Source organism: Myotis myotis, unplaced genomic scaffold (genome assembly GCF_014108235.1).
Source record: "Myotis myotis isolate mMyoMyo1 unplaced genomic scaffold, mMyoMyo1.p scaffold_m19_p_12, whole genome shotgun sequence".
Classification (NCBI taxonomy): Eukaryota; Metazoa; Chordata; class Mammalia; order Chiroptera; family Vespertilionidae; genus Myotis; species Myotis myotis.
The window spans coordinates 29,659,752-29,681,174 of record NW_023416316.1 but is presented as its reverse complement, the minus strand read 5'-3'; the positions used below and the strand labels follow the sequence as shown (position 1 = coordinate 29,681,174).

General features: G+C 46.8%; 1 protein-coding gene across 4 annotated transcripts in view; it reads left to right on the top strand.

The window, feature by feature from the left end:
- Positions 1-21,423, top strand: part of LOC118667408 (death-associated protein kinase 1) — a 158,133-nt gene that overhangs the window by 62,926 nt on the left and 73,784 nt on the right. For all 4 annotated transcript variants that reach the window (XM_036330628.1, XM_036330626.1, XM_036330625.1 and 1 more), the window contains exon 3: positions 20,822-21,043. In XM_036330628.1, coding sequence (XP_036186521.1) covers positions 20,822-21,043 — 222 coding nt within the window. The remainder of the gene's footprint in view (positions 1-20,821; positions 21,044-21,423) is intronic.

The window sequence follows — 21,423 nt, the reverse complement described above, 5'->3', positions numbered from 1 at the left end:
TAAAAATAAAGCATAATGAACTCATATATTTGCTCTTATGTTTTTCCAATAGTATCTAAGTCATGTCTCTTTAAGTAGCATGATGTCTGCATTTAGGAAAGGTTTTGTCTTAAGTGTGTGTCTGTTCTCAGAGGGAGAGAAGCCAGGACTTGGACGTCTGACAATCCTTGGTTGCGTCTCTGCCTCTCCCCTTCACTAGCTGCCTGTCTCTGGCAAATGTCCATGTTTCCCTAGATCTCAGTTTTCATTTTTCTACAATAGAAACGGCTGTGCCCTCCTTCCTCGCAGGAGGATGACATGAGCTCTGGAGGCTATGAAGGATCCAGCCCAGTGCCTGGCCCCCTGCAGCTGCTCGATGAATGGGCATTTCGTTTGTCTTGATATTTTGCTTTGCCTTTTTTAGAAAAAAAAAAAAAAAAAACCTGCCAGTCAAGGGAAGAAATATTAATCTGGTTTGTCAATACAGTTTTTATGAGCTGGCATGGCTCAGAGGTTTGAGCATTGTCACCCTGCACGCGGAGGGTCTTGGGTTCAATTCCCAGTGAAGGCCACGTACCTGGGTTGCAGGTCTGATACCCATATCCGGTCTGGGCTCACGTGGGAGTCAATCAATCAATGTGTCTGTCACATCAATGTTTTTCTCTCCCCTCTCCTTTCTCTTTCTCTCTCTCTCTCTCTCTCTCTCTCTCTCTCTCTCTCTCTCTCTCTCTCTCTCCCTCTTCCCCATACCTTCCACTCTCTCTTTTAAAAAAGTTATGAAAACCTGATGTGGGATTCAAGGTCAACGGGGCAAATCTAAGAAGCTGTCTGCCCTCCTTCTGTGGTCCATAGCACTAACAGCACCTGGAACTCGTTAGGAATGCAGACTCTCGGGCCCGCCTGAGACTTACCGATCCAAAACTCTGGGATGGGAGTCCAGCGATCTGTGTTTAAACCAGACCTCTGGGTGATTTGAAGGTATACTACTGTTTGGGAACCACTGGTCTCTACATCTTGGTTCTCAGACCTTGCTGGGACTTAGAATTTCCTGGGGAGCATTTTAGAATACCAACACGAGAGATTCTGGTTCAGTGGGTTTGGGATAGAGCCCAGGGGTGGGGATTTTTAAAAGGCTCCACGGGTGATTCCTGTGTGCACCCAGGATTGAAAAATTCTGCTCTGAAGAGTCTTTGTCCTCTCTCTCCTTCCCTTTTCCACTTCTGCCTCCTCCTCCTTGGACTCTGGGTTGGTAGGTTGGAATTAGGGGAAGAATTCTCTTCCAACCTCAGCTCAGAGGAACTCATGGGGACTGGGCAATATGCTACTCACAGAACATGGAAAATTCCCATTGTCCTTGCCTCATTCCTACCGCGTTCTGATCTCTCTGGATGGCAGTCTTCTACTTTTAAATGTAGCACATGCTCATGTAGAAAGTTTGAAAAAAACTAGGAAACTTTGCAGGAGAAAATAGAAATCTCTCATAATCTTGTTCCTCCAAAGGTCCTGTTAAATGTTAACACTTTGCTGTATTTGCCTCTGATCTTGCATGTAGATGTCATTTTTTTTTTAAATATAAAATTGGGATTATACAATGTATGTAGTTGCATGTGTTGCTTTTTTACTAATACCATATTATGATAATTTTGCTTGATATTCTTTGAATTCTGTTTTAAAAGCCAACATCAGATTGCATCCTGTGGATTTTTCATAATTGGTCAGCCATTTCCCTTTGGTTAATCCCATCCCCACCTCATCCCACCTCACCTCCCTGCCCATGATAAGTTCAAATACCCTTGTAAATAAATATTTGATTGTGTTTTCATTTCCTTAGGATAGATTCCTAGAAATAGAATCACTGAGCCAAAAGTTAGAAGCACTGTAAAGGTTCTTGTTACATAGCGCTATTTGCCTCCAGAAGGCTGTGCCATTTTTACTCCCACTTTCAGAGCTGCCTGCTTCCCTGTACTTTCGCTAACATTGGTTATTATCTTACAAAACAAGCAAACATACAAACAAAATGTGTCATTTTGCTGAGCCAAGTGGTCATGGCCTTATTCTCTAGCAGCTCTCCGTGAATGTGGTCACAGGTTTCTAAACCCATGTGGGTTTGTCTTCCTTTCATTCATCTTTGGAATCATGTTTACCTTTTCATGTCTGACAGCTCTGGTTGGGGGATTTTCATCTTATCTGGGGATTTGAGACCTGGAATTCTCAGCTCTGCTCTCTGTAGCTCTGTCTTCATTGTCTCTGGGCTTCATCTTTAATGCCTTTTGTGCCTTTTAACCCATTCATGCCATGCCCAGCAGCGCTTACCAAGAAGACACTTAGCACAACACCCTCAAGAGACCCTTAGTGAATGCTCTGGAATCTTGCCGCAAAAGGCAGAGATAGCATTACAGTCAAAGGTAAATTATTCTGGATCACCGAGGTGTATGTCATCTAGTACAGAAGTGATACTGTACCCCTGTCCACACACACACACACACACACACACACACATATACACGCATGCACGTGCGCACACAAGCTCAAGTGCACGTCAGTGTATCATGCAGGGAAGTCTTTTAGGGCTCCCAACTGAAATAATCAGAGAATCCATTTTCTTGGCCTTCCTTGGCAAATGATATCTGATGTAGACTCCTTTCAAACAGAAGGTGGTAAAAGAAGAATTACTTAGTAAATTCTTACTTACTGGGGGTACCTGGCTTGTACTTAGTAAAGGAAGAAGTTAAGAACATTCCCATTGTCCACATTCCACATCTTGCAGCCACCTCAGCTTATCACAGTGGCTAACAGAGGGTCACCACTGTCCTAACCCAGGGGGCTTCCTTGGGCACCCCTGTGTCCTAGGTGCTCCACTTTTGGAGGCGTAAGCATCTACCTGTCTGCTTGAATTCAAGTTCAGAGCTTCAGAGGGTGAAGAAAAACAGCAGAGGCTCCGCTGTTGATGAATTCAAATGACTTGACATTATTTGGGGAGTTGAGACGCTCAGGAAGGACAAAGCAGAGGGACAGCTCAGGGTCAAGGCCAGACATTTACACACTCTCTTCTGTTTGTTTACAAAGTGACCCCTCTTCTTCAGCTTATGGACATTGAATACTCATGTTGCAGGAAAGAACTGGTGGTCTTACCTTTATCTCAGAGGCTGCTGGATGTGTTCGTTCCCATCCATCCACCCATCCATCCATCCATCCTTCCTTCCTTCCAGTAAATATTTATGGAATGCCTACTACTAGGCAACCACTTGTGTGTGGTCCATGGCTTTCTAAAGCACAGAAATAACGTACAACACCTAAGTGTATGCTGATCCCGAGGCCCTGTCGTGTAGACGCATTAGTATATACAGAATGTTTTTTTTGTTATAAGAAGCAAATAGAATATTAGCAATAATAAGGCCTTATCTATTCAGAGACAGTGCGTACAGCATGTCAATAGGGACTGAAGAGGCAGGCAAAGAAAACCTTTAACTGTGGGTGAGAGAACATCATGGTTATAGATGGAACCGCCCAGAACTTCTTCCAGACAATTCCTTTAGTTCCTAATTTAAAAAAAAAAAAAGTAAATAAAGAGGTCTGTGGTCGTGGTTAGCCCATTTGTGGGGGGAGTAGTCTCGGATAATGGCCCCCAATGATGTCCTCCTCCTAGCCCCTGGGACCTGCAGTTGCATTATATGGTATAAGGGACTTTGCAGAGGTGGCGGTACGTGGGGTGCGTGTTCCTGATGTTGCGATGCAGAAGCGATGTCAGATATTTTGTATAATTTTACTGTTTAGACCACAGGTCCTAGTTTGGGTTTGGAAAATACAATCTCCACGGCAGATTACACAGGAGTGAATTCTATCCCTCATCCTTGTATCTTCGGAAGAATCTCTTGCTCCAAAGTTTCATTTATTGGATATTATTGAGCACTTTCGGTATACAAGGCTAGCATAGGAGTGACGACACAGGTGATCCCTGCTCCTGCTCTGCTGGACCTCACCACCTGCCCTCAGACTTCCTTTGTTTCTGTCCCCGTGGTCTTCCGGCAGTGATTGGAGGGCCCCTGTAAAGGTCGCCCATATGTGGATCCCCCACGTACGACTGGATGTTAAACATATAAAGAGGTTTTCTAAAATTTTAAGAGAAGCAGTGCTCAGAGTGTGGTTCTGACTGCACGTGAGGACATTTAATACGAACACTTGGTCGCTATTTTGGTATGTGGCCTTTATTCAACTCGGTGTAGGCTTTCCTATAAAATGCTGATGACGCAGACCTCTGTCGGACCACTGTACCCACTCCCTCTCTTCCCCCCTCAATTGCAGAGTCAGTGCAGAGCAAACACGTGGCTCAGAGAGATGAAATCAGGTAACTTACCCGAATGGTTTCCCTCCACCTGCTCTCAGTCTCCATAACCGCTTTCAAACTCAGTGTCTAAAACTGTGATGCTGGCTGTTTTACTCTGCTGGTCAGACCAGCGTCCAAAACCAAATAGCTTTTGGAGATGCACAGATGTATTTATTATTCCTTGGAAACTGATTGTATCGTTCAAATTGCACATTTTTATTGTGCTTTTGTTTTCATTTTTCCATCCGAGGGGAGCAGCTGGGAAGAGCAGTGAGTGGGGCTTGGCGGGTGGGAGTGTCCTGGCTGCATGTCAGAGCTCTCCTGCCTGGAGGCAGGTAGGCTCAGGTTCGCCTGAGCACCAGCCCTGAGGATGGAACCAGCTGTGACTCTGAAAAACTTAGTTAATTTTACTAACAACAATATCCTGAAATCAAAGTGCGTAGTTATCAGATAAATCCCAGTTACCAATAACAGAGAAGGCTGGTGCCAGGGCCTGAGTTTTCGGAGGCATTTAAGCCTGCTTCAGTTTTGAGATCCACCTGTCCCGTGTGTCTTTGGGGCCAGGTTGGGTTGTGAACTAGAATTGGTCCTCTCCCCTAACCGCCCCACTTCCCGTTTGGCTGCATGGAACATAGCCGTTGGGGACAAAAGCAATGTGCTCACATGACAAGCCCACAAAACAGAGCCAGCCTGGAAACCTGCCTGGCAGAGCCGGCTGGGAAACTTAGAGGAACCTCACCTGGTGGGGAGAGAGGGTCTGCATTGAGGGAACAAACCAGCAATTAATTCATCACGCCCTTCACCCTGGAGTAGATCATACATCGGAGACCATATGTTGTAACACATTCATTCCCTCTCATTTTCTTTCATTTGAAACTCTTGGGCTTAATGTGATAAGAAATTTGAACAGGGCCTCACATAGAGTTTGGTACTACATAAGAATAGAGCTAAACCGTAAAAGAGAACAACATAGAACAGTGGTTCTCAACCTTCTGGCCCTTTAAATACAGTTCCTCATGTTGTGACCCAACCATAGAATTATTTTCGTTGCTACTTCATAACTGTAATGTTGCTACTGTTATGAATCGTAATGTAAGTATCTGATATGCAAGATGGTCTTAGGCGACCCCTGTGAAAGGGTCGTTCGACCGCCAAAGGGGTCGCGACCCACAGGTTGAGAGCCGCTGACATAGAAGGCCTTCGAAGCTAGACTACGTAAAAGAATCAACTTTATGTTTTCAACAAAGATGGGTTTTGCGCTCTGCTGGAATCTGGTCCCATACCAGGTCCATCCTTCTCCTCCAGTTCCTTTCTTAACCAGCTGGAGTATCTAGTGAGATCTGAAGTGAGTGGACATAATGTAATATTGAAAGAATTGCTAGAATCTTGGCAGCTTTTCTGATTGTACCAAATGATTTTAAAGCAAAGGGGACTTGGAGGTGTGTTTTAGTCTTATCACAGACTGAGTGGTTTAAACCAGTTTAATTAAAACTGAAATTAATTTCCTCAGTTCTGGAGGCCGGAGGTTGGGATCTGTGAGAGCTCTTTCTCGCTTGCAGACAGCTGCCTTTTCACTGTGTCCTCAGATGCCAGAGGGAGCAAGCTCTCTGGTGTCTCTTCTTCTAAGACAGCGGTTCTCAACCTGTGGGTCGCGACCCTTTTGGGGGTCGAACGACCCTTTCACAGGGGTCGCCTAAGACCATCAGAAAACACATATATAATTACATATTGTTTTTGTGATTAATCACTATGCCTTAATTATGTTCAATTTGTAACAATGAAAATACATCCTGCATATCAGATATTTACATTACGATTCATAACAGTAGCAACATTATAATTATGAAGTAGCAACGAAAGTAATTTTATGGTTGGGGGTCACCACAACATGAGGAACTGTACTAAAGGGTCAAGGCATTAGGAAGGTTGAGAACCACTTGTCCTAAGAGCATTAATCCGATCATGGGGCCACTCTCATGACCTCATCTAACTATAATCACCTCCCAACGGCCCCACCCCCAGGTACCATCACAGTGGGGGCTGGGGCTTCAACATATGAATTGGATGGGACGGGCACATGCATTCGGTCCATAGCAGGTGAAAGGAGTTAAAAGGTGTCAGGAAAAGGCCAGTAGAGAAGCAGGAGTCATTAGAATCTCTGCGGCTGTAGCATCTAGCCTTCGGGGCCCAGGGATGGTTGACATTCCGTGACGGTCTTCACTGCGCTTCCATAGATGGACAGGTCCTGGAAAATGTGGTCAGGACATGCTTAGCAAGTTCATTGAAACTGATACCCATTTCAGTTGGTTCCGCCGTGGTTCCCGGTGACCATGAAGCTTTTCTCCCTGCCGCAGTCACACTTTACCAACTGCCCCCACTTCTAATGGGATCTCTGAGCTATGAAGGACCCTGCGATATTGATGATCGGAATCTGCAGCAGCGTAGTATGTTCATGTTCTGTCAAGAAGTAACTGATCTGGCACCTTCTTTCTCTAGGTCAGTAGCGGACACAGCTGGCCACTTCTAAAGGGGCAAGATGTTTATCTTTCTGTTTTTTATAGAGAGAAGGGAGGAAGCCAAGGCATGGTAAAGTGGGAGAAAGACTCATAGATTGTCTCAGCCGGGAGAGGGAAGAATATCATGTCATTGTTACAGATTCCCCTTTTGCGGGGGGGAACCATCATGCCATATCTGACACATAGACAATCCTCTAGAAATATTCATTGAGTGAGTGAGTGAGTGGATGAATGAATGAATGAATGTAGCAATTACTTGGAGTTCAGGGAGAAACCCCAGTTGTTTCACACGTTTAAACTGGCAGTTTGGCAGGAGCACTGAGCACTCTGTGAAAATGCCTGCAGCAGTCCTATGTGTCCCTCATGACCGGCTTGCTAATTCCTGTGATTATCATGAGCTGGGGCAAATAATGGATATCAGTGTGAGGATCTCTCACAAGGGAAGAAGAAATGAATGAGCCCTGGGTTTATGGGCAGATGCCTGTGAACAGTGGAAACCTTCTGCTCCCCTGCCATCCTGTCAGCCTGGTTAACCTCCTTGAGAATGATGTAACCATTACCTCCTCATTTCCAGGAACCTTTTCCTCTGCTCCACAGCATCACCAGAAACTCGACCCAAATCTCCACGTCCAGGCAGCCGTTCTCACCGCTCCTCCTCCCACCCCTGCCGCCATCGCCGCTCTTTGGCCTCATTGGAAACTTCTAGTCCATCCACCACTTTTTCACTATCTGTCACTGTCCTCCTTTCTGTACTCTAGTCCTTGGCAGGAGGGAAGGGGTAACTATGAAATAAACAACATTATATTAAAAAATCAACTTACCAGATAGGATCAGACTTTTAAAATCAGCTGAATCATAACCTCTGTATTTCTCACTGGGCTGGTTATTTTTTTGCATAGAAATCTTGATGTTTGCCTTTTTGGAGCCACCAGCTCATCTGCATGAAGCAGTGGTTATACCAACAGGAATGTGCTAGAGAAAGACTGATTCAAGACTTGGTAAATGCCTTCAAGAACATAAATGTTTGTTAGAACATGTTGGTTGTCCAATTGACTTCCATAGTCCAAATAGCAGGGTATGTTTAAAAAGAAAGCCACCTTAATGCACATAACTGAAGAGGTGAAAATGTGCTCACATATTTTTAAGAGAAATGTCCAAAATACTTACTAGTAGAATGGTTTCCAAGAGAAATCTTGGTCTCTATTAGTCTTCTAATAAGGTCAGCTGTGATATCTTTTATCTTCCAGTGCTGAATGTGCTCAATTAGCCATGGTTGACCTCCCAGTGACTTTATGAGTATCCTTTCCACTTTTCTTCTATAAACAAAATAATCAAGATATGCCCCAGTTTTATATTATAGCTCTAATATTAGCTAGAGTACTTAAAATGCGGCTAGTCTAAACTGAGGTGTGCTGTGGGAGTAAGGCACACGCTAGGATTCAAGCACACATACACACAAAAAGGTAATATATGTCACAATTTTTAATTCTTGACATGTTGAAATTATAATATTTTAATATGTTGGGATACATAAAACATATTATTAAAGTTAATTTCACCTGCATTTCCAAATAGAGTTTAGCGATGTTGAGGGCAATATGGGTTTTATTTTGAGTTTCAATCTGGGACGATCATTAGTATAACAGAAATTCAGAAAATACATAAGAAAGAAATTCTGTTGTAGGATTTCAACTGCACATACTCGAAAATATGTTCTCCTTATTTCTGCAATATGTTCTCCTGGGTTTCTGCAGTCCCTAGAAGCAACGCATCGTAAGGTTGGGAGGAATCTAAGAGACCATTGTGCAACCTCCCCCTCATTCCTGGTTGATGGCCTCTTGACAACCCTTCAGGTAGCAACAGTTGTCATCACCAGAGGCAAAACCTTCTTACTGCCCTGTCCTCCCCCTGACTGCCACCTACACTGTCAGCATCTTTCCTCAAAAGTGCAAGTGCCCAGCACGGGGCCCAGCTCTTCCTGAGCACTGGGGTGACAGTGCCGTTGCACTGTGCTTGTGTCCTTTGTAATCAGCTAGAACCATCAGATATTTTCTATATGAATTGCCTATAGTTAGGTCCAAAGATTAATTTCTTTGGACCTAACTATAGACATTTCTCTTATGAAATTTTTTAAAAATATATTTTTATTGATTTCAGAGAGAAGAGAGAGGGAGAGAGAGATAGAAACATCAATGATGAGAGAGAACCATTGATCGGCTGCCTCCTGCACGTCTCACACTGGGGACCAAGCCTGCAACCTGGGCATGTACCCTGACCAGGAATTAAACCTCTGACCTCCTGGTTCATAGGTCGACACTCAACCACTGAGTTATGCCAGTCGGGCTCTCTTATGAATTTTATTATTGAGCCTGTGGGATAATTTAGATTCTAGGTTCTGTCAGTAAAGTCAGCCATTCCTTTTAGACTAGTTATTTTAAAATGTGGTAAGTATGCTTTCCTCTGATGTACTGAAGAATGTCTTGTCTAGGACAGCGCTAAACTCCAGAGCCTTGTGGCCTGCCAAATCCACCACATGGTGAGTCATCACTTCACCTACAAAAATATCATGAAAAATCATGTCACAGGCCATGCTGAAATAAAAACATTCCTTTCTCGTCTGTATAATTTCCCATTTCTGCTCGCCTCAGAATCCAGTCGGGGGCAGGGGAGCATGTTTGCTGCTTGTGCAGCCTATTGATCCACCTGCTGTTTTGAACTCATTTGATCAGTAATTGATTCTCAGTGTTTGCTGGCGACTAATAAAAGCTAATTGATCTTACAAAGGGATCCAGTTAGGTCTTCTTTTCAACATCAGTACAGCATCACTTCTTAACATTTGTCCAAGATGATCAGCATGGTTTTAAGCTGCTTCCGCCGCACTGAAGTGTAACTTTCTTAGACCTGAAGATATGGACTTCTTTGAAATGCCTAGCCAGGGAATCTTTTATTTTCTCTTTTCCAAACTCTAGCTTCATCTCCACCTTAACAGTACTCTCCCAACTTTCCCCTCACTAAAGGTCATTGCTGGCCTTCCACACACTAGTCACACGCAAACATGGAAGCGGAAGAGTGTTAGTTTTGTTTTCTACACCCTTGGCTCTGACCGGCCATTTTTAGTCCTTTTCTACCCATCGTCTTGCTCAGAAGTGAACTTAAGTTTGGGTTATGGTTTTTGTTTCCCATTTCTAAATCTTAGTTCATTTAGAAATCTGACCTTCTTAGAGCTCGCACATTTCATTGGCCTTTCAAGGGCCCATTATAAATTGCTTAATGACTATGAGAAATTTTTATTTAAGAAATATTTAGGTTGTGCTCCAATTAGGGAATTTACCTACCTACCTGAAGTTATGGTCTAAGGCAACCGCTTATGCAAAGCACTTGGCCCCAAGGAGACTGGGAGAATTCCCCTGAAGCGTAGATAGCCTACATGAGGACTGTCATATACCTTAGCTTTAAAAGTGAATGTAGGATGCCCTAACCGGTTTGGCTCAGTGGATAGAGCATCTGCCTGCGGACTGAAGGGTCCCAGGTTCGATTCCGGTCAAGGGCATGTACCTTGGTTGCGGACACATCCCCAGTAGGGGGTGTGCAGGAGGCAGCTGATCGATGTTTCTCTCTCATTGATGTTTCTAACTCTCTATCCCTCTCCCTTCCTCTCTGTAAAAAAATCAATAAAAATATATTTTTTTTAAAAAGTGAATGTAGGAGATCAAATACACTGATTGTCCCCTTGACAAGCTTCCAAGGCAGATGAGCAGCTCCCAGGGACCAGTTGGGGCCCAGCACAGAGCTGGAGCCTAGTGAATGTTTGAGAGAAATAAATGAATATGGACTGCCCTGGGCCAAGATGTTCTTGAAGCAAATGATGAGACATCTTGTGTGATATTTTTAAGTCCTGGAATAACTGCTTTTCCATGTCCAGAAAGGTCAGTGGAAACAATTTAAATAGATAGGTAGTCCACTTTTAAATTAAGGTGACTCATAAGGTGATTGAGTCAAACATATTAATTCTAACGTGTTACTGAGTGCAATGTTGGACTCTTGGGACTGAATAGTGGTGTTAATTTTCAGAAAGAATCCTGTATACAAGTGTGATGTAAACAGTTTCCCAAAAGCTAATATATTGGGTGATGATCTCTATGAAGTGGCTCAAAGTTCAAACTTTAAGAGTCAAAGTTGTCATCAGTGTGGAGAGGGGTGTCGAGACCCTCAGCCCCCAAAACTATTGATGAGGAAGTGGGAGCCTGCGAGCAGAATGGGGGCCAGCACCCCCTCCCACCCTTGACGCCTTCCTCCCTCGCCTGCCAGAAAGTTATGTTTCTACCAGACAAAGCTCCTGAAGCCCCCTGTGCGCGATCACTCCAAATCTCCCTGAATTCAGGTTACACGTTTTCTTAGGAAGCGATGCCCCATGAAAAGGTCGTTGAGTTTGCAATCCCAACTTCAAGAGGTATCACTTTCATACCTCATACACACAAATTACTTCTCACTTCTTGAGGGTTTGACCTATGACCTGATTGGAGACATCTGTTCCTCAGAAGTCTCATTTCCTGGGAGAAGTGGCGTCATCCATGTATTTGGTCTCCTGGATGCGGTATTTACAGCCTTCCCCTGCCTCTGACAGGAGCCTCACGTCTGCTCGGTCTGATCACAGGGGTGAGGTCAGCCCGCATGGCAGGCTTCCAGGGAGCTCTGCTTCCACTGAGGGAACACTCAGACTTCCCGGGAGCTCTGGTTTCTCTCTCACTTATCATCTTTCAGTTTTATCTGCGTGGCTCTCTCTTCAGGTAACTCCAGCAGTGAATTTCCCTGCCAGCCTTGCCTGGCCTGGCCTGAAGTGACCCCCCTCGGTCCTCTGCCTGTTTTCTCCCCTCCTTAGACTTCCTCTGTGAGGTGAGTCCCCACCTGGTTCCTAGCCAAGGTGACAGATCTGTAGACATCATGGGTAAGGGCTGGCCAAGAGCACAGTGAAAAGGATTCCTCTCGGCTGGGCAGACAGCCAGACAACCACTAGCTGCCTTCGCTGAGACCCGGGCCTGCGACTCTTGCAACCACAGGGAAGGAAAACCCGGAAGAAGCTGCTACAGCCCCTGTTGGATTCAGCCTCCAGAGCCAGGCAGGCCCTTGTACAGCATCTCCGATGAGCATCAGTCATGGGGCTGCCCTAAAAGCCACACTACGCCAAGCACATTTGCATTTCTTTCAAGTCACTCAAGTCCAGACTCTTCACCAACACAGACCTGACTTCTTTGGAGCTAATTCTTTCCATGACAAAGCATGACAGAGGGTCCCAAACCTGCCCATGAAAACACACAGGCAAACAGCATTTCCACCGAAGCTGATAGGGAAGACATGAAAATACTAGTACCTCTGTATGCAGGGCCTGTCATGCTCCAGGACTGGGCAGAGGACGGACGGATCAGGGAGGATTGCCCACAGATCCTAGAAGCTCCCTCTCATCTGTACAACTCAACGTAGTATTTGCACAGCCCCAGCCTGCGCCCATCAGCCTGCCCCACTGTTCCTTTCTCTTTACCTTTGGCTTCCATCTGAGCCTCTTGAACGAATCTTTCTTTTTGGGGGCCATGGAATAAGGAACTTCACCTCAGCTCCTTGTCTGTCTTCTCTTTCGCCATGAAGTTACATGAACCTCCTGCTCCCTTTTTCAACCTTTTTCCCCTGAGAGCAGCTTGCTGAGTTGAATACAGATCGTGCCTTATGGCCCAGTTAACTTTAGCCAGTAGCTGAAAGGGGATTACATGACAAAGTCAGGATGATCAAATAATGGGAGTGGCCCAAGGGACAGCACGCTGAAGTCGGAATGATCAAGCACAGGACTGAGCCCCCTGAGACTCAGCTGGGCGGCCGGAGGGCCCCCCTGCAGCTCAAACATGGACTTGGGGAAGGAAGCCTCGATCTCCAGTCACCTGATGTTGTTACCACTGATTAAATGGGAGGGCTGAGCCCTGTGTGACAGCCTTTCTCTATTAGGTCATTTTATTCTCCCCGGGGTCATCCTGATTCCGACAGGGCGCTTGTATATTTCGGAGAAAATATTTGGGGTATTGTTGTTTGTTTTATAGTCTGGTCCATTGGCGGTCCCGTGTAGACGGTGTCGGATGACACTTTTCTAAGGCTTGTTTTCATCTTTCCTTTCTCTTCGGCTTTAAAAAAAAAAGCAAACAACCCTGACTGGTTTGGCTCAGCGGATAGAGCGTCGGCCTGCGGACTGAAGAGTCCCGGGTTCGCTTCCGGTCAAGGGCATGTACCTGGGTTGTGGGCACATCCCCAGTAGGAGGTGTGCAGGAGGCAGCTGATCGATGTTTCTCTCTCATTGATGTTTCTAACTCTCTATCCCTCTCCCTTCTTCTCTGTAAAATATTAATAAATAAATAAATAAATAAATAAATAAAATATATTTTTTAAAAAAGCAAACAGCTATCAAGCACCAAACCTACCCTGTGCTCTGGCCCTGGCCCTGAGTTAGGTTGTCTCAGGCCTCTTCTAGAGCGGGATCCCCCCCCCCGCTCGCTGTGCACACCCCCTTCATGTAGCATTCGCTGCTCTGATAAGGCAGGGTCTTGTGAATTCCTGCCGGTTGTAAAATCCCGAAGTCACAGACCAGATATGAATCTGGCAGGATTAGGCATGGCAGCGAGTGACAGAAACCAAAGGAGCTGCACCCAGAACACGATGGCAGCGTTATCGCCAGGCTTGTGTCAGTCAAGGGCCTGGGAGGCCAGTCAGGCCTTGCTCAGGGCTCCACAGGGTCGGGCCCCTGCCCGTCACCTCCTCACTCTTCTCCGGGGTGGGTCGCATGGTCCAACGTGGCAGCGAGGGCTCAGCAACACCTGTAGATCCACCAGCAAGTACCACTGCTCTGCCTCGGAGCTCCCGCTCTCCACACCTGCTCTGCCTGCTCTCACTGCCTCTTTAAATAACCAAATACACTTGATTCTGGAAGAAAAAAACATCAGAATCCCCTGCTGGGCTCAATGGTACCAGGCTTCTGGCAGGACTGGGACCATCGTGCATTTTCCTGTCTCCTCTACTCAGCCCTCGACCAGGAGGCAGAAGGCAGAGGCCAGGGGTGGCCTGACTTAGTTGTCCCCACCCTTCTAATGGGCCACCATCCGAAAAGGGTCTGCACCTCGTGGGCACCTGCACCCCCAGCCCTGAGCTCAGCCCTCCCAGGCCTGAGGGAGAATACTGTGACTGGTGTCCTGCGTGAGGAAATAACCTCCAAACACAGCTCTGTGCTGAGAATGGAAAGGAATCAGTGTGTCGAGAGTCCCAGCTCTCAGAGGCCAGCCATTTAATGGGAGAGAGGACCAAAGCGAACTTTCCTAAGAAAACTGGGTTTCAAAATGCCCCGTGCCAAAAAAAAAAAAAAAAAAAAAAATGGGGGGAATAGTCCCAAACCCCTTGAAACACTGAATGCTCTACCCCCTCTTGGAGAGAGCAGGGTCTGCTGAGTCCTGCATACAGAGGCCTGTTGTGACTCTGTTTACCCTGTTTCCCCCAAACTTCTTGGCCGTGAAACCCCTTTCTCTCAGTAGCATGTCTTTAACGGACGTGCCCCTCCAGATGGGTCTCAGACGGCCCCTGCTACGGTCTCATCGAGACAGGTGGACTGAACAAAGGTGCTCACTGCTGTCCTAATTTCTTATTTCTGAGTCCTCACCGGCTCTGCTTTGCTAAGCCCTTCATTATCATGAGGCTGCTCCAGCCACCCAATCCTCTGTGTATTTGGTTCTTTGACCCCCTGGCTGCAGCACTTGTGCAGAAATTCAGACCCTCGTACGCTCTTGCCTTGGGCCCCGGGTTTTGCCCTGCTCGGCTTGGCAGCCTTCTGTGTGTGGTCCTGACCTCCGGGGAGGGTGCTGTCCCCAAGGTGTGCGCCTCTGGGGCTGGCCCTCCTCCACCAGGTGTGTTCCTCAAGCCTCCCTGCCCGCCCTTGGGCAGCGCTTCGCATCCAGCATCTCACTCCTGAGTCGCATGTGTTGCCCGGTTCCCAGGGTGACCTGCTGCTGTTTATCCCTCCGCAAACTCTGCCTCTCCCTGTGGGCGCCCTGGCAACCTGCTGCTTTCCTCCTTGGGTTCTCTAGACCTTGCCACCTTGACTGAGCCCTGGTAGCCATTCAAATAATTGTTGGAGTGTTTAAAAATATAATAATAATAATAATAATAATAATAAATCACAACTTTGGCATTTTTGTCAAAAGCGGTTTGCCTTCCTGTCACGCATAGCTTCTCAGAGGCCAGGAAGAGAGCAGTTCCTAATGTGGGCTTCACCGGGGGACACTCTGAGGGAACTGAGCTCGGTGCTGAGGACCCAGTTCCCCGAGGGGGTCAGCCTTCTTCATCGGGTTAGGATGGAAGGGGAGGTTTCCATGAACCAGGACGAAGCACTTGGTCTTCACCTGGGTCCCCTAAGGTGGTGTCACTGTGGGACTGTGACTGGCATTCGGGGCAGTCAGAATACAGATTAGGTAGCGGTATGTGTGCTGGGTCCTGTTGGACTGGTTGGTTTATGTGTTTCCCTGGTGGGGGAGGGGAGGCAGGGGGAGGTGAAAGGTAAACTGGAGATGAGCACAGCTCAGCCAGAATTCTGTTAAGACATTTCAGTGAGTCTTTGGGGTTTGGTGGTGATGGTTTTGGTCTTGGCACAGAGGTCCCTCCCAGAGGATGCAGCACTTTTGAAAGATGGGGGACTGCTGCCAAGATGAGAAGCGAAGAACCTGAAAGGTGAGCCCTCACACGCTGATGTAACGAGAGGGCTCGCTTGTGAGCCTGGGGGGAACCTGTGTTCAAGATGGTCAGGGCGCTCCCACTCCTTTCCACGCTCTTTCCTTAGGTCGGTCGGTGGCATTGGTCAGCTACTGGCCGCCCACCCTCTGCATGGAAGCCTTCCTCCACACCGCTTCCTGGGTCCTCCGTTAAACCCCAAATATTTCAGTGGCTGTTCCTCCTGTCCATTGCTGTGTAACACACCACCCCCAAACCTGGTAGCTTCAAACATCTCTCATGCTCTGTGGCTGCCTAGGTGTTCTCACCTAGGGTGTCCCGTGTGGTTGCACGAAGATGCTGGCTGGGACAGGGGCCATCTGAAGACTTGCTAGGCCAGACATCCGTGATGGTCAGTCGCCTGGTGGGCCTTTTAAAGCTGCTTGCAGCTCAGCAGGAGCTGTTGACGGAAGCACGTCCATGCGGCCTCTCCACATAGCTTAGACTTCTCCCAGCACGGTGGCGGGGCTCCAAGAGGGAGCTCCCAAGAATGCGTGTTCTGAGAACTCCAGACAGAACCCCCAGAAGCGCTTCTGCCACATTCTCTATTGGTCAAGCAAGGCTCAGGTTCCAGGGGAGCAGGCTGAGGTCACCCTGCAGGGGAGCATGGGAGATGAAAGATACGGCCAAGGCCATCTTTGCAAACTGCTGTCAGACTCACCTCCCTACCGGCGAACACTTCAGCAGCCAAAGTCACAAGGTCCTTTGGGGACCCAAGGGGAGAAATTGAATAGGCCTCCATCTAAAATGAAAATAGCTTTGTTATTCCTGATTGGGGGTTGGGGGTGGGGGGGGAGGAGGAGCGGGGGGAGCTAGAGACTTAACACATAGATTTCCAAGTTGTTGGGTAGAAAGGCCAAGAAGAAATTGGTGCTGCTTTTCAGCCTCTGAAATATGACCCTTTGTGCTTCTTTGAGAAGCAGGAAGCAGAGACCGCTTGCTACGCTTGCTAATTTTCATCCTTTATATGGACCTGATGTGCTTAGAGAACCCAGTGTACACTCACATGCAGGGTCTCACTCCATGTTGTCATCACCCTTGCATGAATGGGGAAACTGAGGCTCAGAAGCCCCTGCTTTCCCACGTTACTGACAGAGTTGGGGTTGGCCTTGCTTCGTTCTGGGCGGGACCCTGTTTGTGGAGCTGCTCTTCATCTTCCCCCACCATTCCCTCTTCTCTCAGAAATGCTAGGCAGGCTCTTTTGTGCTCCCTGCCCTGGCTCACCCATGCCTCCTCTCAGAACTCATCCCTCCACACACACCTTCATCTCCCAGGTCACATCCTGCCTTCAAGACACAGCCTGGGTCTCCTGACCTCCCTTCGTCTTTTTTATGGCCCTTCCAACATTCTGGTGTTACATGCTTGTCTCTCCCATTAGTCTATAAACTCTTCAGGGTCTTTCCGCTGCCATAAATGTGAATTATTACCCAATGTTAACTCATCCTTGAAAAATCATTTCTGTCTCTTCTCTTATTTAAGACCTGTAAGTCCAGTTTTCTACCGGGATCCAAGCTGCTGCCACTCTGTCAACACAGCTCTTCAGGAAAAATAGTTGGCTCATAAGCCAGCACTATAATTGTGCCAGGGGGTTGATAGGTGAATTCAAAAGTAAAAGTTATTTTGTGTTAATTAGAACCCTTATTGAAAAGACTTGGAAGGAGGGTAGAGTTGAAACTTTTCAGCTGTTTTGATTTAAGCCAGATCTGTTTCTAGCATTAATGTAGGGAATTCGCAATAACACATAGTTCCCATAAATAATTTTTAACTGTCATATGTACTGGGTAGATGCATGCTTTAAATTCTCCCAAAAATTATAAGCTGTTTGAGTATGGTTTTTTTCAATCTGCACTTACTGGGTGGGAGCTTGTTCTAATGTGGCGTCTGGATCAAAGTCCGCAGTGAAAGTGTGAGAGCCCAGGTTAGGCACCAGCCCACGGGCAGGAAAAATAGTTGCTCCCAGACAACTTGCTCTTCCTGCATTCTGAAAGCAACATCTTTGACTTCGCTTGTCCACCCCATCTTTCCCAAAGTGAGAGCAAAACTCCCACAAAGAAATGAATTGGAAAATAAAACCTGAAGGGATAAAACAGAGTTCAACCAGTGTTTGTTGTTGTTGTTTTAAAAATATATTTTATTGATTTCAGAGAGGAAGGGAGAGGGAGAGAGAGAGAGAGAAACATCAATGATGAGAGAGAATCATTGATCGGCTGCCTCCTTCACACCCCCCACCAGGGATCGAGCCCGCAACCCTTGCCTGAAATCGAACCTGGGACCCTTCTATCCACAGGCTGATGCTCTATCCACTGAGCCAAATCAGCTAGGGCCGACAGGTTCATTTTTAATGCACTGTGAAATACATAAGACCTCCAAAAACACAGATGCTTCACCAATTGCTTGCCATCTGACCTTGAGACTCTCCTGTGGTTCTTTCTAATTGTTAATGCCGTGCTTCCTAAGCACACACGCAAATGTGGTTTACCTTTCCTTGCAGAGCACCGACAAGGATATTCAAGCCAGGGCTTCGTTCATTCAAGCACTTGATGAATTTTTGGTGGCGAGAAGGCTACATTGCCCAAGCGTTTTAACCACAAGCCTCTTCTCCTTGCCTTCCCCCCAGAAGGCTCTTTCCTAGAATGAGGTCCTGCTACTCAGAGGGGGGTGGCTTATATCTCAAACAAAATGGACCCAAGCCTAGCATAGCAGCCTGGCTCAATGAATAGAGCTTTGGAGCAAATACACTTGCATGTGGAGTCATTTCTGAATTTTGCAAACTTACTTGCTGAATGATTTAGAGAAATTTTTAAAACGTCTCTCTGAAGCTTGGCTTTCTCATTGACCGAAGAAATGAAGATGGTGTGAATCTCATAGAGTTAAAAGGGGGAAACAGTCAACAATGGATCATTTGGCGATGAAAACATACTCAGATAGTCTTTAAATTTAGGCTTGTATTTAAATTCTTTGTGGTTTGCCTGCAGATTTTATTTTGTTTGGCACGTTAGTTTTGTTTTTTTAAAGCAAGGTGATTCAAACCACAGGCTGCCTCAAGTCATTACAGCCCCTGAGACAAGTCTGGTGCCTGTAGGTGCCTGTAGCCTGTGGGCGGCATCACAACTCACCACCACCACCACCACCACCACCACCACCACCACCCCGCCCCCAAGCACAGATGTTTGTGGTTTGGAGGTGCTGCCCTGGGAAGTACACTCTGCCTCCTCTTGCCCTGGGGTCCCTTGAGAGCCCTCTGTGGGGACATGATACCGTCTCTGTGAGGAGTGGGGCTGAGTTCCTGCTTTTCTCCATAAACCCCATCTCTGCAGCCCACCCCTTTTCCCTCAATAGACAGAAAGCCCAGTCCTTCACTCCCCAGAGAAATTAGAAAATGGTTGTAATAAAGTCGTAACAGATTCCCCTGGCTCTTTAAGGTCGGGAGTTTACAGACAGTCGGCGCTAGGTGTGATTTATTCTTCAACTTCTCTGCTCTCCTGCTGCAGGGGGAGAGAGGGCATTAATAACCTGTCATGCAAAAAATTTGATACTGCCATAAAAATAATCCTTCACTGTGTGTTTTTTCTTCTCTGGCCTCCTGCTGCTCAAGGAAATGAATAACATTTTTAAGTATCCATTCTTTAGCATCAAAATATTACCAGTTATTTGATTTTCTCTCCCCTTTTTGTCTTCATGTGAGGGGAAGGAAACTAGCTGAAAATAACTGTGATCATGCTCTGCATAGCAGTTCTCCAGCTGGTGCCAAGCAATGTACAGGTCCTGTGATGGGGGACCGACCCTGCCTTGGGCGCTAGGGAAGAAGTGAGGGTCGTTACAGGAAGCATCTTTCTGTTGTTTCACCTACATTCAGGGTAGCCTACTTACCTCTCAAGATCGCACCCACTTATGTCTTCACCTTTTATTGTGTGTCAAGTTATTTTATAACTAGCGGCCCAGTGCACAAATTCGTGCACAGGGGCCAGCCGGCAGGGGGAAGGGACCGCAGGAGGTTGGCTATGGGAGCTCACTGATCTCCAGGGGGCAGCTCCTGCATTGAGCATCTGCCCCCTAATGGTCAGTGTGCATCATAGCGACCAGTCGTAATGGTCGCTTAGGCTTTTATATATATAGATATTCCTTTATATATGCATAGGAGGCTCTCGTTATTTGCTGTGGCACTGGATGGATAGGATGCTTTCCTCTGTAAGAAATGGAAAACACAAATCACTGGCTTTAGCAGTAAAGAGAATTTATTGGCCTATGTTGCTGAAATTTCCAAAGGCAGATGGCTTCAGGCTAGGGTTGATCTAGCCACTCCTGGTGTTACCACAGACCTAGTCTTATTGCTTCTACTGGCTCTGTCTCTGCAATGTGATTAGCTTTAAACCAAGAGTGACTCCTCATATGGTTCCGAGGTGTCTGCCAGCAGCTTTGAGGGATCAGAAAGTCTCAGAAAAAGTCTCTGTCTAAACATTCTCTGGAAGGTCTTTACTTAGGTCCTGGGCCTATCACTGGAGCCAGGAGAACATCGTGCACTGATTGGCCAAGCTCAGGTCACATGATCTGTATCTATAGTTGTGGATGGAGACAGCTTCCCAGAACCACAACAATCCCTAGATAAAGGTATTGGAAAAGGAAGAGGAGGGTGGTGATGCTGGAGAAGCAGCCAGCAGATGTCTAGTCCATAGGGCTTATCAATTCCCAAAGTGTGAAAAAAACATATAGCTTATTTTTGTTCTGGGTGTTTCAGTTGATAACTGTTGGTGCTAGAAATATGTCATCAGAGTCAGAGCTCTATATATTTTCCTACCAATTCCCTGGTCTCCATCTCTTGTTTTCCTACACACACAAGGAAAAGAGCTTGTTGGGAGTGAGGTCTGATCCAGGAGCTCCTTCCTGTGGTCCCTGAATCTGAAATGGGAGGGAAGGAGGCCAGCACAGAAGTGGAGGCATCATTGCCGATTCAACAAAGCATAATTCAGGAAAATAACTTTTATCCCTCGTTCACAAAGAAACTGGCTTAATAAAACTGAAATAGAATAAGAACTAGCCCTATTTACTGTGTTAATTGCTCACAATTTGAACTTTTCTACTCACAACTCCCACTTTTCCCCCCCCCCCCGCCCCCCCCACCCCCGCCACACACACACACCCTTGCTCAAATCTTGTATTTTAATGAACAAAAAGAATGTGTAAATGACCCGTGTCCTTCTTCCGCCCCTCTCTTCAGCGGGCAGTTTGCCGTGGTGAAGAAATGCCGCGAGAAGAGCACGGGTCTGCAGTATGCCGCCAAGTTCATCAAGAAAAGGAGGACGAAGTCCAGCCGGCGGGGCGTGAGCCGCGAAGACATCGAGCGTGAGGTCGGCATCCTGAAGGAGATCCAGCACCCCAACGTCATCACCCTGCACGAGGTGTATGAGAACAAGACGGACGTCATCCTGATTCTGGAGCTGTGAGTGCCCTCTGCGGGCTGGGGCGGGCTGGCAGCGGGGAGGCAGGGCGCAGGCATGAAGGTGGGCCGTGCCCAGCCTGGTCAAGAATGGACTCTGCTTTGCCACGTCCGAGAAGTTACTAGGGTGTGTTGCCTGCCCCGAGGCCTAGCTGCAGTTACCTGGAGTAATTTTGAAGACCATTCACGTTTTCCCGCCTGATTTGCGAGTGTTCCCCAATCGTAGGGTTCTTTGCTAATTATGAGGTTACCTGTTTTCTGAGTCTTATGTTAAGCTTTTAAGTATACTATGTCCTTCTCTGCTTCTTTCTTCATTCTCTTTCCCCCTTTCTTCTACTCTGTCTCTCCCTCCTTCCTCTGTCTTACACACACACCCATTTTCA